The sequence below is a fragment of the Gymnogyps californianus genome, chromosome 6, assembly GCF_018139145.2.
Source record: "Gymnogyps californianus isolate 813 chromosome 6, ASM1813914v2, whole genome shotgun sequence".
Classification (NCBI taxonomy): domain Eukaryota; kingdom Metazoa; phylum Chordata; class Aves; order Accipitriformes; family Cathartidae; genus Gymnogyps; species Gymnogyps californianus.
The window spans coordinates 32368013-32385874 of record NC_059476.1 but is presented as its reverse complement, the minus strand read 5'-3'; the positions used below and the strand labels follow the sequence as shown (position 1 = coordinate 32385874).

Sequence of the window (17862 nt, the reverse complement as noted above, 5' to 3'; positions counted from 1 at the left end):
GAATGACATTCAAAATGATATTATCTATGCTCCCAAGAAACTGAGAAACCTTATGGCCAGATCCAAAGAAGGAGTTATATACTGAAGACTTAGGCAGAGCTAAGATACTTTAATTCAAAACCATGACCCCAAAATATGATTCTTATCTGCCATCGAGTTACTAAAGGAACTTTAGACAGGCATTTTTTTTTTTTTAATGACTATGTAGCTGCTTTCCTGTGACTTAACATTATTGACTCCATGCAAACAACATTGATACAGCACAAAAATTAAATTAAAACCCCTGTGATCCAGTCTTACCTTCCTGATGCCTTCAGAAGGGTTCGATACACAATTATCTGCTCCATTATTCTTACTGATAGTCCTCCACAGTTCAGCAAATGTGTTATCCTGCTCCAAAGGGTTGGTCCCTTTTGCTTTAAAGTATTCGTACACTGCTGAATCCCTGACTGTACCATAAGATATATCCATTTGTTTGGACAGATCCTGAAATGTTCTGAAATTCAAGCGATATTGAGATATTAGTATTACATAGTACATTACCAAGATTTGAGATATTAGTATTACATAGTACATTACCAAGATTTTGTTCATTAAATGGTTTCTTTCTATGTCTGTCATTAGTCAGAAAGCACTTACCCTCACTGAGTAACATTTGCATATCTCTTTCCTCATCATAAAAGAAAACCAAGGAGTAATTTAATTGTATTGAGATCATATGAATTTAACTATACCCGAGCTCTTTTTTACCCCAGTAAAGATTTTTTTTGGACAGATAACGTTCATGTTAAATATTATGATGCCAAGTTTGCATAAGAATGTAGTGCAATAAAGACTTACTTGAGCACAGGAAAAACTCAGATTATAAATATAAACTTCCAGCTCCATCAGCATCACCAGAAATACCTTGCAGAATTCAGTGGAATTAGTTTGCAGTTACACCAATGCTCCATCTGACTCCAAATCAATACGACTGTTTTAAACAAACAAATAAAAATCTTGCTTCCAATTTCCACTAAGTCTGTCTTGCTCGCTCTCTTTTCACAGCCTCTGGTAAAACAGGCATTTTTCATTCACACACAGGCGTAACTTTCATTTACTCATCATACCACTCTGGAAGTGTAAATGGGCCTCAACGTTAGTGGCTGTGAATGCACCATTTATTTTCAAATTGTACAGAATGTAATTCACTCCTGTTTTACAGTCTTTTCTGCACAGAAAGGTGTAAATCACTGCCTGCATCAATGAAAACCAGGCCAAGTTTCAAAACATTTAAGGTGGCATCACTGCCATCAGAAGAAGCATCCTAGCTGTTTTCCACCTTCAGACATTCATTTCCATTCCTGTGCTTCCTTCCTTTGTCCTCAAGTATTGCTTCTGTGCAGTGCCACCATGTTTTTCATCTGAGCACACACACACACAAACACACATTCAACCAGTGACCACAACATGCGGCAGCAGGGACCAAACCGGATCTCATAAATAATGGTTTATTTTATGTTTTATAGATGTATAATTTCACATAATAACAACGACATGCTTCTGATATGACCAACTGACTAGTGCTGTTCGAGATCAGTCAAACTAAAGCAACCCTCCCTGCCTCCTCCCCTCCCCTTTCTTTTTCCCAAAAACAATCTTTCAGGAAAAAAAAATCCTCCTCAAAACATCTGAAAGGCCCACTCATGCCACCTCCCACCTGCCTCCAACTCCTGGAGCCACAAAAGCAAAACATTTTCCTTGCAGCTCTTGCAGAAGATTTCTTCACAATGGTCCTGAGGAGCCTTCCCTTGGCCCACGAGCTGAAGCTGTTTTCCACAGCTGAAGACTTGTCATAGACAATGTTTTTCTGCCACCCTCTTCCCTGTTTCACTGGGGGGATGCCACTGCTTACAGCTCACATCCCCATAAGATTCCCTGCAACGCTATTTAAATCAAAACAATCCGGGCATACACAGAATACTATATAAAAACACGTAGAAAACTCTTCCATCTTCTCCATTACGTCACCTCCAGGGCTCCCAAGTTTGGCTCCAAAAGGGCCCCTTTGGCAGGACACACCGTGTGGGAGCCTGCCAGCTCTGTCCCCAGGGCTGCAGCTCAGCAGGGTTGCCTCTCCCACCCCCGCCAAAACTCTTCAAACTCACAAGCTGCTTCGAACAGTTTAAGTTCTTAAATTGTGTTAAGGACTTTTTATCATTTTAAGCTGTTAAGCAGCTTTAAGTAAGACTGTGTGAACAGTTTTTCTCTATATACATTGAACACTTGTGGATTTGGGCTAACTCTGAGAGTCACATCAAACCCCAAACCTCTTGTTATTTCTCTAGCTCTGTATATGGCACTTTGGTAAAGTACAAAATGAACACCCTGGAGGTTGCTGGAAATTCAAAATTCTAATGAAAAATGAGATAATTCGTGTCAGTTTTATTTCTCTCTTTGTTTAACAATCCCAAAAGTTATATTCTGGTCTCCTAAATGTTTCCTGTACATTTCATTGAACAGGACCATTTTTCCTCCAGTCTCAATCTAAATTATTACATGCTACATTTAGTTCCGTCTTTATTTTTTAAAATAAGTTTCGTCATATCCCATGGAATTGCTTACATCCTGGGGATGGATGATCTGGCTGTTAAAAGACACATTTCTGTCTATTCTATGTGCAAATGGCAAAGAAAAGTGCACAATACACACAGGAGGGTTTCTGTGGCAACCTTTTTCACACCAGGTTTGGCGTACAGATTTCGGCGCGTGTAGGAGTGCATGTTTGGTAGAAGCATAGTAGCAGAAACATGTTTAGCTAATGTTCTTTAACACAGCTTTCAGCTGATAACTTTACAAATGCCTACTGCTCATGCTGCCATTCTGTTTGAAAGTTTGAACACAACAGTTTAGATATTAAAAAAAAATAATTAAACCTGCAGTTTTAATAATGTCAGTATTTTCTGGATCACTTCTACTGCCTCTACTGCTGTGGAACCTTTTTATCAGAAGTATGCCTTTTGTTTTAGCTAAATTGTACTTTATTGACAATCAGTACTTTTGTTTTATCTAAATTACATTTTATTGACAATCAGTACTGTACAAAAGCACAGTACATGTTGCTTTTCGAGCCGTACAGTTTCTTCAATTCTCTAAACATCATGGGGCACAGTGAGCAAATTCGGGGTTTAAATCAAGTGCTTTGCAATAATCAGATAATCAGTACTGGTGGCAGGGAGGAAAGCACAGCCTTTGCCTGGGTGTGGTGAGTAAGGCAGCTACTGCCCCTTTAGTTGGCAGCATTTCCTTAGAAGAGATAATGTGGAGTATGGCGTGTCCTAAGGATTACGTGTGCCTTTCTCACAGTGCCCCGTTTGATGTATTATAAGAACAGCCACTGACACAGGAATTCTCCGTACTGCACCACCATTGGAATTATCCTGTGAGAAAGACAGATGGTCGCCAAAGGATACAGTGAGGGGCACAGGAGGTAACCAAACTTGTGAGCGGTCCTGTAGCATAAATTCAGAAGGATGTTGACTGTTTGAGTGAGAAGATAACCTTATGCCTTTACCAAATGGACTACTTAGCCAAAAACCTGTCTCAGAAATTATCCTGACAGGGAATGGTCTAGACCACAGTTCTTACGCTGTATAAAAAATGTCTCTGTACTGTATTTCTACACTGAAAGCGGATGCGATGCTCAGCATCTCCATGGCCAGAGAGGTGATCAAAAGATCTGGGCATTGTGGGTGCGATCGCATACATAAAAGATACTGAATGGAGATTAGTATCTCCTGGCCTTTACATGGTGAATTAAGATAATGACGTGCAGTTTTTAAACACTGTTATTTTAACTCCCTCAGATCTGCCATTGCTAGACAAAATCATTCACTGCTACATTTCAGATACTGGTTGTATCTTACAGTTGTGTCATTCTCTAAAGGCAGCTGCTTTCATTGTTCTTAAGCTTTATGTTTTCAACCAACCATTAGCTGGACTCACCTTCTTTAGCAACTCAAATTCTTGTCTCACTTTCCTATGGCAAAGATTTCATGCATTTAAGATACAAAATTATTTGCAACAAAAATGTGTAGCATAACAAGATGCCCCATTAACCTTACCACCTCAATTATTGGATCTCACAACCCATTAAGGGCTCTCTGTAAGCGTGATTAAAGATAAAGCTAGTAAAGCAGAAAAAGCCAATGTTCCTCACTTACAGTTATAGGAGTCAAACTTCAATTTGTAGATAAATACATCCACTGTGTGATTGCTATAATAGACAAGTACATGTAAACCAATTGATTTAAGTAAATGTATCTGTGGTCAATCTAAACAAAAATGGTGTCTTTTAAAACTGTATTACCAGCCAAAATATTTAACGCGTGTAGTTATGCCTGCTAGATAAATGCAATAATTGATACATAATTTCCAATGCAGTTGCAATTACTTCATGTAGAGTCAACTGAAAACTGGACTCTCTGCTTGTTTTATTTTTCAGAAACCTATTGACATAAACCATATGCTGCAGAATAAACAGTCGGGCAATAGCTGTACTAGCATTTATAATTAGACCACTAGAAATAATTACCAGAATAACAATACTGGTTAAGTTACACTTTTTGGAGATGTTTTCTTACTAGTAAAAGACTCGTGTAGCTGTAGACATATAGACTAAAAATATGCTGCTAGTATAGGTTATTTTACTGTGGAACTGCTATAAACCCAAGACTTTCTGGATGAATAATATAAACAAATCTTGTCTAAGTGACAGACTAAACCTGTCACTAGGTGCTCTGAGGTAACTGCTGATCAATTAACTCAACTGGAGTCATCAGGATCACCAGATGTGATCAAAGTATTTAAAAAAAAAAAAAAAGGAAAGAGGCTTCTGTCATTTCTAAATTAAAAAAAGGGTTTTTTTTCTTTTTTTCATAGTAACTTTTTTTTTATTAAAAGAAGGTCTTTTAAACAAAGGAGCAAGGAAAAAGAGCAAAAAATACTTGCTTATTGAGTTTTTCCTCATCCCTACTGTTCATTTTTTTTAAAAGTTTGCAGCAAGCTGCACATCTGGACTCGTGTGTAAAGTCTGTTACTGTAAACAGGCCAATTGGCTGGCACCACAATGTCATCCAGTAATGGTCTTTTACATCAGAGTAATAAACGTAGCATTTTATCTTGACTTTGGCCTTAGAAAAGCCATAATGGGAAAATCCTGACAGCTCCTTGATTTAGAGGTAGTTCCTCCTTAGCTTTCACAACTGCCCATGTTCTGACGCTGTAAAATGGGATTTTTCCAGTCTGCTATTACTTATGGAAAAATAATAGTTCAGTGTTTCTGAATCCACAGTATTATTTAAAAATTATGCAAGATTTTTCATGCTTACCTCCTGTTCGTTCATCTGCACATAGACTGTTAGGAATAATAAAGCTTAAGGTTAGACATAGAAGTAGTGATCAGCACTCTACCCTCATTCTTCTGCGTTGTAAGTACACTTCAGAATAACCTCTCCCTTCACAGCACTATGTATGTTTTGTCAAACAATAAGATATAATTCCTCTCAACTAAAACTAATTAATTTTATTAATTAATATTAAACCCTAAGTCATATACAGACAGTAAAATAAATTTACTGCTTTTTCCATATTTGGCAGAGAAAACTATGTTCTTCTTTTACCTGAGGAAGCCAGTACCCTGAGATTTTTGCTCAATGCAGCATAATATTTTAGGTGATGGTTGCCATCAAGATGAAGCGTCCCAGAGATGATGAGAATTTTTAAGCTGCTCTGCCTAAATGAAGCCTTAGAAATACATATGTAAAACATACGGTACAAGTCCTAAGTTTCTATTTTTGAATACCTTGAAGCTACTTTATTTTCTTTTAAACTTTTTTTTTCCAAAGCTAGGAATTCATGACTTCTATAGAATTAAATATAAGTGCAGTCCCTAACGATAACTGTTTTCTCAACAGGATATATAAGAGGGAAATACATGTTTTACGCATTGGGAAAAAAAGTAAACCCACTAAACTTCTAAGTAAAAATAAAAGTAGCTGAATTGATTTGACAATCTTATACCACCAGTATAAGCCCAAGAAATACCTATGAGCTGAAACCTAGAATATAGAATCCTATCTGAAAAGAGATTTATTTGATAGAGTTATCACCAGTGGAAAGCAATGAGTTGAAAGAGAATTCTGCCCACTGTGAACTGCAGAAAAGCATTCACATTTTGAGACATAAAATTGCTCAGAACTACACCCTCCATGGATGTATTTGCCAAGACAAATGAGAAAATGGTGTTTATTGTTGGTAACCACATCAGTCCACCCACTGAGAGATGGACTTGGAAGGCGAGCAAGCTTTGCAGGATCAGCTTCTCATTTGTACATGTCTCCAGTGAGAAAATAGTCTACAAAGCTGAATCAAGGTTGTGGGTGGTAGTGTGGTGGTACAGATAATTTCTACATAAGCAGAAGATCCTTCCATTCAGAACCTGAGTGCTAACCTGAGTCCTGTTTTTTTTATATCCATTTGTGAAGCAGCAATGCAAAGGATTTGAGCCTTAGTCTGTTATTCACAGATGAACAATCTTTGGACTTTGGATGTCCAGTTTTAAGTAAAATTTATGAGTGGGTAGAGCATGTCTTAAGACATCTGAAACTGAGTTCAAACTTCCACATAAAGACATTGTCTAGAGCTAGTCTACCCAAGTTGAATAGTTTAACTGGTTGAAGACCAAGAAAAAAAACCATTAAAATCCATCTGTTATGGATATAAATTGCCACTAGGGGATGAGAGTCTCGTTGACTCAGAGACTTACGTGAAAAGTTTCACTGTCTTACTGAATCCAAGTTACAAAAGCACAAGCCCACTTCAAAATGGAAGAAAGAATAGCAGTTAGTGCCCCTAAACATTAGTGCAACCAATACTTAATAAGCCATCAATTATACTGGAAAGAGAGATATATTAGCTGAATGATGAGATAACATTAGAATTGAGCTATCTTTAGCACCTGTAAGCCTAAAAAGTAAATATCCATTAAAAAAAAAAGTATTATGACATATTTTTATAAATTTCCAACATTTGTTCCAGGTCCATATAGGAATGTTACTACTGTGTGTTAAACTGGATGTAAGATACATAAACTAAAGGATGGGCTACTTTCAAGATTATTCTTAGTGAGGCCAATAAAACTGTTCCAAGTTTTGTTAGAATGGCAGTAGCCTTAGTACAGAGAACATTAAAATGAAAGCAAGTTTATCTCCACATCTAATAACCTTAGACTTCAGAAGAATTAGGTCCATGGTTTTAATTTGTGCATCTCTGACTTTCTTTGAAATTATGAATAATCAAGCTGAGCTCTTAAATCAATCATTACATTGCCAACTTCTCTATAGTGACATGATCAAATTCTGCATTGTTCCATTTCACTGCAAATCAAGTCACTTTAAATGGTCTTAATTCTGTCTCAGCGCAGTGATGTGCAGAGCAACGGGTTTCTTCAGCAAATACACTAAGCAAAATCTTAACTTTACTGACAGAGGTAGTCCAGTAGAGATCGGCAGCAGTACTTGCATGCTTAGTATACACTTTGCAGGATCAAGTCCTTCACCAGCAAATATATCATTCTATAGTTCATATAAAACTCATTTCATCAGCTGTCCATGAAAAATACCATCCACTTTACTCTAAACAAAAGCTTTATGAGAAAAATCCTCGTGGGAGTTTCTACAAGGGAAGCCATAAGCATTGACAGATTAAACTGCGCTGAACCAATGGAGTTGCAGCCCTTCACACCAGGACTAAACATTTGCAAATCACGGAAGGAGACAAACAGTGCAGGCAGTTATGGCTGTGTACGCGCTTGTCATCATCAGTGGTGCAGGAACAGCTGCTACACAGGATTTCAAAGAAGCAGGGACTTTCCTCCGGTGGAAAAAACAATCAACTGGCATGTGTCGCAGAACACGTTGCCATGTCAACTACATACTTTTACTATAGTTAAACAGTGATTGAACTCCTCAGCAGATAATGGCACTGCAGCAGCTGTTTTCATCATGATAATGGTCATTGCTGCCAGTGTGGTGGCATCTATGAGCCCTTGTCTGGACTGGGACTCACTGCCCTATGTTAGGTGCAACCAAAAGCAAAATATAACATTCAGTTATGGATTTACTGGGGGAAGGAAGCTAAAGCCGGCTTTATTTCTGCCACAGGAGGAGGGGGTTTGCTACATGCCCTGTGTGCCACATGTGATGGCAACAGTTCTGTCACCCTTCCAATGTAGGATCAGGACCCTCTCTCTCCTGCTGCCCCAAAGAAATTTCTTTTTTAGGGTACCTAGCATGCCTAACAGGTAGACCAGTACTGCTGAGATCAGTGAAACTATTCATGCACACAAAAGCACATGCTCAAGGGTTTCCAGGATAGGAGACAAAAGTATAAACAGTAAAAGGCAAAAAAACCAGCCAAATAATATGTACATAAAGTACTAGAAGCACAGAACTTGTACAGCCTCCACAATGACTTCATTTCTTTGAAACGACTTCCACTAGCCTCAGTTCCTACATGCAAAGGGAAACACAAGAAAACTAAACTAAATTGTCTTCTAAACTCCTGATACAGCAACGATTTCACTGCAGATTGAGTGTTTTCACTGGGACTCTGTTCCTGCAGAGCTACTGCATGATTAAGTTTTAAAAGAAGGGAACAAACGGTATGTATACCCACTGAAATGCGAAGACAGTCGAGCTATTAATAAATGATACACTGTTATGTTTATGATTTTAATAGTAATTAATTACTAGCTACACACATCGTATTGGCAAAACATTTGTAGGCTTTGTGTACTTTCTAAGAGTCTGAGATGCAGCAGAAATATGCTCTATTACCATCACTTGAAATCTCACTTTTGCTTTACTGATCTTGGAACAATCTGCGGCATTTTTGCTCAAGTCAAAGTGTGGGGAATGTAGGACAAAAATCCATACAATTAGGCTGTGTCCCTTTGCTCACAGAACTTCTTAATATCTTCCAGTGGTTTATTTAGGAAACATGCCCATTTTCAAAAAAAGACTTAATAGTTTTTCTGGCTGTGAGACTCAAATGTGAATCAAAAAATCAAACTGGATTCTCATCATCATCAGTAAAACAGGTTTTTCTGTAAACAAAATTAGACCTCTGGTTATTCCTATCCATTGCTATTTCTAAACGATGCCCTCAGGACCACGTTGGCAACTCCAGTCATCTGCAGTGATCTGCACGAGTGTGACTTGTCACTGGATCGTAGAAGTTTATTTTGCCTAGAGCTGACACTGGCTCTGCTCCAGCACCGCACATAAAGAAATCTGTTAAACAGCTAGAAATAAGCTAAACATCTCCTGATTGCCAGTCCAATGTTTCTAACTATACTTCCAACCCTCCTCTTCTCCAAACCTCCTCCAGGCAATAAGAGCATAAGTCACTCAGATTGCTGATTTTTCCGTTAACTAGGGGTTTTGTTTGGTTGCTTATTTGTAATAAATCTTTTCTTTCTGGATGTCCTATATTTTCTGCATTGTTATCATATCGTAAAGAAACCATGATGGTCCTTACAGTAGAAGTTATGATTACTTTGCTTGAAAATGTTTTCAGAAACAAACCAAAGTATAACAAATAACTCCATTAATAGTGGTAGCAATGGAAGCTAGTTTCCGAGGATTTGCATCTCAAACCTGGATCCACTGGCGCCCCATAGTTTGTGATCTCTGGATGAAGTTTCTCTCATGGCTGGGCATTTATGGTCGCATATGAGTTTATCTGATGTCTAATTGAGGGACTGAAGTCAGAAGGCAGTCTTTCCTTTATATTTACAAGGGGCATTTACAGGACTCCTCTTCACCACCCCATTTTTCCATATTACTAACAAATTAATAGCCTTGAGAAATTACCCAGTTTGGCCACCATGTTTGCAATTTAACAATGGAAAGTAGCAGACTGACAAAGAGACATTCAGAGTAACCACATTAGAGGGTTTTTTAAGATGCAGGACCAGGTTTTCAAAAGCTGGAGCTTTAATTTGTATGCTCAGATCCACATTTAAACTACTACATGAGTGGGCAGATTTTCAGAATGGATCAAGGAAAGTTTTGGCACAACAGCGTATCTGTAAGATGTTCGCAGATTCAGTTAAAAGCCTGGAAAGGGATTCAGAGCAGCTATGAGCAGTTGCTGCTCATTCTGCAAATCCAGAAAAATAAGTCCTGCTAAAAAATCTGAGTTAGCCTGGGTCCTTCACCCACACTCTATATTCCATTCAACAGTGAGAAGGAAATTAAAATGCAAAGAAGAAAAGGTGAAAACATCTCAAGAGCCTGTAGCATGTTTGGGGGAAAGAAATACGTCATTTGAACTACCTTTGAATATTTTCTTGCTTTACTTTTAAACCACTTTGCCATTGTGACCTTTCTCTGGGTAGCTTGAAGGGTTAACTTGTTAATTAAAGCAAGGTATTCTACTCCTTAAATTATTAATTAAAATAAAAACTGCAGCTGGTGTTTAAAAGCAACTCAGTCCCAACAGCAGGTTTTAGTCACTTCACCTAAATCAAACATATCATAAAGTTGGCATGAAAATCATATTGTCTGAATCAAACACATCTGGCGACTGACACACGCTTTTACCTATAATGAAAATAACAAACTACCTCTATTATTTATGCAGATGCACTTTAAATTGTTTGCTATGCTGATGTCTTCTACCACTCACATTCAGAAGCTAAAAATCCTAATGAAGATTAATGATTAAGATCGAGAGGGAAGAAATGGCTTTCTTCCTTCTCAACTGGTGTTATAAGTACTGATACCACTGCCATTCTGTTTTGCACTCAGATGACAAAAAGTAGCTTTTTAATTAAATAGAGTGGGGAACGGATAAGCTTGGCATCTTGGTGCTGGCTTATAAAGTCCTTACTCAGGGTGAGTGGTACTTTATACCATGGCTGTAGGACATCATTATACTGTGAGTAGTTCCATTAAAGTCCATGAAATCCCAGTGTGGGATAAGGTCCTACTCAACTCTTTATTAAGTTTTGATTTATCAGGAGCTGTTGCCTGCTGTGAGAATGAGGATCTTGGTGCGGAAAGGTCTGGGCTGCTGCCTGCACCAGTGTCAGCAGTCTCATAGCCGGGGTGGAGGGGCTGGAGGAATTCACGTGGCTCAGATTTGTCAGAGGTACAAAGTGATGCTGGAAAACGGCTTCACACCCTTCCCTTACCACAGGGACTAAAGCAGAAGCTATCGATGTTGACAGAAAGAAGAGAAGAAGACAGAAGGGCTCTGAAGAGGCATCTTGATTGCTAGAACATGTGCTGGGTACTCCTGGGAAATCAAAACATAGGGCTCTTCATTAATAGTGAAAGCACATATAGCATTCATCAGTTATTATTGATGTCTACAGTGCATGCATGACATATGCATATTTTAAAGTCTGGAGGCCCACTTGCCTGTTTCTCAGAGGACCTAGATTGCAAGCACTTGGTATATGGTGTACTTCCCACCTCGTCCTGACGTACAATGAGGTAAATAGAAAAAGAGACCTTACCCTTTTGCCTCTCTTTCCTCACCCTGAACACTGAACGTCATACTAGAAACACTGACAGCCCTGCATAAAAACCAACTAGCTGTTCCTTATATTGAGATTAATTAGTTTATTGGGTAGCCTAATTACATACCTTGAAATATGAGCTTGGAAATTGCATTACTGCCATATGAAAGAAACATAGTAGTTAACATCCACTCCATTTTGACTGATGGTTTTCTATTCTTTTTTAGATAGATATGACTATTGATAAATCAATTAAATTAAATCAGTGGCTTATTCTCCGAGGCTGGTTTTAATGGTTTAGAAGGCAAACAACTTTAGTGCACGTGATTACATTTCTTTGAATGGAACTTTGGCAGCTGTATCAAAATAGCTTTTCTAAGGCAACACCATTCTCTCCCTCATCTCCAGATGAGTCTGGAAATGCTCCTGTATTATATTATATGGGGGCATGTGTGCAGAAGAAGAGAACATTGCTCAGTAAGGCAGATGAGCCCAGGAAGTGGAAAGAACATATGCAATTCTTCCCTTAGCAACACAGTACTATTTCCAGAAAAGTTTTCTTTCCCTCTAGAAAATCTTTTGCAACACAGGAACTAAGAACTAATAGGAAAGCACTCATGGTAATAAACAGTAGCCTCTTAGTTTCCAGGGAAACTAAGAACCCCCAGCTCCTTTCTCCCCTAAACACCCATAACCTGCATCTATTGAAAGTGTATTTTGCTGTTTGGGGTTTGTTTTTTTTTTACATCATCAGGAATAGTTCCTAAATCTCCTTATAAGGATATTCTATTTTTAAAACCTTTTCCTTAAATGGCAAGTTTAAAGTTTTCCACTTCATGGCAAGATGGTCTATAAACATTTTAGAATGTATTGGAACAACTTTTCTTTCAGTAGATGAAATACCATCCTATATATTGTTTAAGGTGTGAGAAAGAATGATCTTCTATCATGGAGACATTTATAAGGGGAATGGCTATTTTAGATTTGAATGAAAACGTCAAAGAGAAAAGTAACCAGATTAAAAGTGTTTGCAAGACAATGGAGCTCACTATCCTGAGGGGGAAAAAAAAAAGCAAGAGTAACAGCATAAAAATAATGAATTTCAAAAGACCAGACCTCGGCAGACTTCAGGAACTGGAGGAGAAAGTCTCTTGGGAAGTTGATTTAAAGGAAAAAGGACTACAGAAGGGCTGGCAATTCCTGAAAGAGACCATATCAAAGACACAGATGCAAACTATCTTAACGTGAGGAACTATAAGAAGAAATTATAAGAAGCCGTTATAATGTCAGCAAGAGCTCTTTCAGGACCTAGAAAACCAAAAGCATTTTTTTTCAGGTGATCGTAAGAGTAGTGCAACCCTTTGACTAAGTATGCGTACATACTACAAATCCATGGGAATCGTACAAATGCATGGGAGAAAAAAAAAATCAGAGAATCAAAAATAAATCCTCCTCACAACACCAATGAATGTAGCTTACATGATTTAAGATGTTACTGCACAAAGCTGTTTGTGTCATGCCTCGACTGAAGTTCCTATGTCCACAGCAGAGCTGGCAAAAAGACACTTGCCTGTACCCCAGCTATCCCATACAAAGTTTGATTTCTTAATTTATGACTGATTTCATCAGCACAACGTGAAACAGATGACTGTACACTGAGCTCACCAAAACTGAAACTCTTAACCTCACAACCTACAGCATATGCATGCTCAATCTTTAGTCTCTGAAAGAACGGCTGCTGAACTTTGCTCCAAGAGATCAGCTTTTGAATTGATTGTAAGAATTGAACTTTTAGGCTATAGGAGGTACGATCATTACTTAATTTTTATTGCAGGCTATTAATTCAAACCTTGCAATGTGAAAGACGGATCATCTAAGTGGAATACAGGACTGGCCATAGCACAGTGACGCTGGTCAGTGTTAACCAACCAACCACTACTCCGGGAGGATGGCTGGGCACGCATCCTTCTTCTGCCCCTGCTGGAAACTCCCCTTCTTTCTCCTCTCCTCCCTCCATCCAAAATAATCTAAAGGAATAAACAAATAGGTGCATGTTCCTTATACTCACAGTCAGCCTGCTGACATTGAATATACGATAACGAACAGAAGGTGGGAAAATTACTTTTGCTGCCAGGTAGGTGAAAAAATTCTGGTGCTGAACGACCATGGCACGAGAATGACAGAACCGCTGCTCACGTGGAGATGTCGGTGAGGAATAGCGCAAGCTGAGAAGACCTTTTTTTACATGAGCAAATTAAACATTTCCCAAAATATGCAACAGATTGGCAGAGTTGGAAGCTCATGTATGTCCTGTCTGAGCTGACAGCAAGTAAGAAAACAGGTACAACTTTCCCTTCTTACAAGTAGATGCACCTACTTTCAACTTCATCTCATTGTTTCACAGGAATTAACTTACTGTGATAAAGTGCTTACTAATTATTGGTAGTTTTGCGAGTGCAATTTACTTGCTTGTTCTGGCTGCAGGAATGCTTTCAGAGACCTTCCAACTCTGGATGATTTGGAAACCTATGCAGAAATATGCACTATGTTACCCCATAATAGAACAACCTGCATGACTTTCATAATAGGGCCCACTGTTACACTAATGACTCTGACCAGCACAGATAAATGGTATAAAATACAAGTAATTTTACAGGGGTTTTGTTTTTTCCAGGCAGCTGTTCCACTAGCAAGTGTTCTGAAGATACTTATATATTTTCAGGTTCTACCTGGCTTCCCACTTTGAGAGTCTTTGTTTAAATACTCTTCTGTCAAAGATATATACCATAGGGGCATGTAGCAGTATCTGTCTGTCCAAAAGAATAGCAAATATAGCCAGCAGGCAAACACATGGAATAGTATATTAACATGCAAAAAGCAGTTACGTAATTTTGCATTGTAGGTCAGACAAATATCTACCTGATATAGTGGAAAAAAATATTATTACTTTTGCAGGAGTGAAACTCAAATACTTGAGCACACTGGCCAGCCTGGTTTAATGGTTGTTCCTCACCCAGAATCTATTTCCACAACAGAATTCACCATGAAGTTTTTCTTCTTATTCCTGTTTTTGTCCTTAAAAATTGATGGGTTGAGGTAGTCTTTACAGTTAGGAAATATCTGAAGCTTCAAGGCCATTTCTGTTTGAATTGCTATAGTAATCATTATTTTGTCTTTTTAATATCCTGTTATATTAGATTTTATTATCAGTTCATATAAGACATTAAATCAGCTTCTTTAGAGAAAAACAATAGAAATATAAATATCCTATTGGGCAAAAATCTTCTATTACTGCATTTTGTATTGTTTATCCTTTAGGAGTCAAATAGAAAATAAAACCCAACAAAATAAGCCGCAGGTACTATCTTTGTAATAAGAAGAAACCACATACTACAACAAAGAAGGTTGAAGTCAGGGACCAATGAGATTTAATGTATGCAGAAAGCATACAGCTACTCTACTCTACGGACAGCCAGTGAATAACCTATATTAATATGAGAAAATCTGACTTAAAAGGCAACTCAGTCTGAGCTGAGACGAAGAGACTGCATGTCAAATCTCAGATTTGAACCAATCCTTGTACATTTTGATGGGCTGGCATGAGGGTTGCTGCTCTTGCTAGATTTTCACCCTTCCAAAGCAAAAGAAAAAAATAATAAAAAATCATTTTATTACCTGCACAGATGGTAGATTTTGCTAACGTCATATCCAAATTGTTTTCTTCCCTAAACTGTGTGTGCATCTGAATGTTAATGCCTCAACCCACTTAAGTCACAGAACTTCCCAGTAACAAGAGCAAATGACGAGATGCTATAATATAGGTGTCGTAAAAGTAGAGTTGAAGAGGGTGTAGAATCACAAATCTCTTGGTTTGCCATAGATCTCCAGTATATGCCACATTTTTATAATGGCAACTGGAGAGATGGAATGCAAGCTTGATTTTCAGCTGTGCATTTTCATTTTTCCCAGAAAAATGTCCTTGGGAAATATTTGCACTTATATGCTTGCCTGCTTGCTCAATTACAGGAGCAATTAGGATCCATTTTAAACCATGGTTGAACGGCATATGCCAACATTCAGAGAGCTTTTTAAAAGGCTCCAGACTTTGTGAAGCTCTGGGTTTCCCAGAAGCACCCACTGGGCAACACCATCAATGAAAGTGAAATGCAAAGATAGACAGTGGGGGTTCTAGCACTGGCAACACCGCCGTGTCTTGTCCCGAACAGTGCCTGAAGGCAAATGGCTGGCAAGCTCTGCCCTTGAGCGCTGCTGCCCTGCTGCACAGGCTGCAGACCGTCTCCCATGAAATTTCTTCCATGTGGTCTAAACAGGGAATGTTCTGGAAAGAAAAAAAGTTTTGAGTTTTTGTCCTTGCTCATTCACTTGCCTCTTTCTTACACTCTTTTTTAGCCTTCATTTTTATGGATGAATTTAGTCTAGTTATTTAATGATTGAAGCTTTTGCTCACAGGCCTTAAATAATAATCATGATAATTATTTTTTATCATGCTCATTCATACATGCCTCCTGTCAATGTGCCTGAGGTGCTGCACAGACACTGCAAAACATAGTACAAATTAAACATAGCAAAAGAAAATCCAATGAAATATTTAGAAAGCCATGTATGATATTAAGAACAGAAAGGCTGTTTTCAAACACAAGTAATTTCAAGGCAAAACCACTGTAAATACAGAGGGATTCCTGCGAGGATCTTGCTACCAACCCTATCAAATCCACTTAACTACAGCAGATGAAACCTTTGTTCATTTCCCTCTAGCTGGCATCTTCAAAATACTTTCCTCATTTTCTTTTAAAATATTTTGAGACTGTTTCTGTTTTGTGTGCAACCCAGAAAATCTATCTTTTTTGATACCTGCAGAGCTTTTATAATACGGTCATTTCTGGCCATCATCTTTAAAGCACCTAAACTGACAACATGCCATATAAGATATGAAAAAATTGTTACTCTGTTATACAGAAAGGGAACTGAGACAGAGAGGATGCTAAGCTTGCCAAGATCAAACAAAGTTTGTGGTAGGAAAAGAGTTTGCACTCAAGTCTTCCAAGTGCCAGACTATTACCCCAACTAAGCTGCAGTAAATCTTAATTTGTCACCAAAACACATGAAATTTGGGGATTAAAATGCAAATAAGGAAATCCCAAATCATGAAACAACAGCTGCGAAGTTAAAAGCAGATATAACATGCATTTGTATGCAGTCCATGAATGCATATATACAGATGCCTTTCAAAACATCCATAGCATGTGCAAATGTTAAGGATCAATTTGATAAAATCTTAAATTTAAACTCTTTTGAATTTGCAAATAGCCTACTGTTTTATGTCCTGTTTTTCCTGCATGATTCTTAACCTCTTGTCAGACAAGCTCTCCTAAACCTGAGTTTCAGAATATCTGTGCAGCTACTGAACTGCATGTAGTCTGCTTGTTAACAAGAAATGAAGCTGGAAGGTAAGTCACTGCTAATTAAACTCATAATTACAAATGGAAGGTCAGACAGCAGATCCAAGGGCTGTTTGAAAATGTAATGAGACAAAAGAAAGAACAAATTCGCATGTAATAATTCAGCCCTTACTTGGCAGACTGACCCATTAGAAGACTTAGCTGCATACAGTTTTGAAGGCAAATATTAGAATAATAAATGCAAATCATTTGGGTTTAAACAAGTTTGTCGAGGATTAGCACAGGCTCTAAACATTACCTAGATTTCTATTTAAAAACAAAACTTAAGAATTGCTCATATACAAAGTTAGAACATGGATCATGGCTTCCTAGCCTGAGCTCCAAAGTGGTTGCCAGCAGCACATTCGCAAAAAATGCCTTCTCTTGTGGAACTGGGTAACATCTCGCTCCTCTGCTCATGTGCGGTTGGGAAATCTGCTTGATGGTTCACTGTCCTGCCTGTGAATCTCCACGAATGCAGAAATCCTGAGGTAACCACTACGTTGCCTTTGTTCCCTTGTGAGGTTGGGGCAGAGCAAAGGTGAGAAGAGCACAAGAGGTAATTTAGACAGAGGGCTCAGAGAAGCAGTATTAAAAGAGCAAAGGGGTGCAGAAGTACCAGCTGCTAGCAACTGGAAAATGGAGGACAGCCGAGGAAGTTTCACACTATTTTCTGCTATCCTCAGTCTCCTGAAGGGCCAGAGGTTTTGACGTGGGTCTCAAACTGCACATTCTGACCGTCCCCACTGCCCTGTCACACTGGGATGAGTGATGGGCACACAGGACAAGAGAGGTGCAAGGCAGCACGTGCAGCTGTGCCAGATCAGAAAGCCA

General features: G+C 38.4%; 1 protein-coding gene across 3 annotated transcripts in view; it reads right to left on the bottom strand.

Moving 5' to 3' along the window:
- Positions 1-17862, bottom strand: part of GRID1 (glutamate ionotropic receptor delta type subunit 1) — a 556760-nt gene that overhangs the window by 28903 nt on the left and 509995 nt on the right. For all 3 annotated transcript variants that reach the window (XM_050898995.1, XM_050898996.1, XM_050898997.1), the window contains one exon: positions 301-496. In XM_050898995.1, coding sequence (XP_050754952.1) covers positions 301-496 — 196 coding nt within the window. The remainder of the gene's footprint in view (positions 1-300; positions 497-17862) is intronic.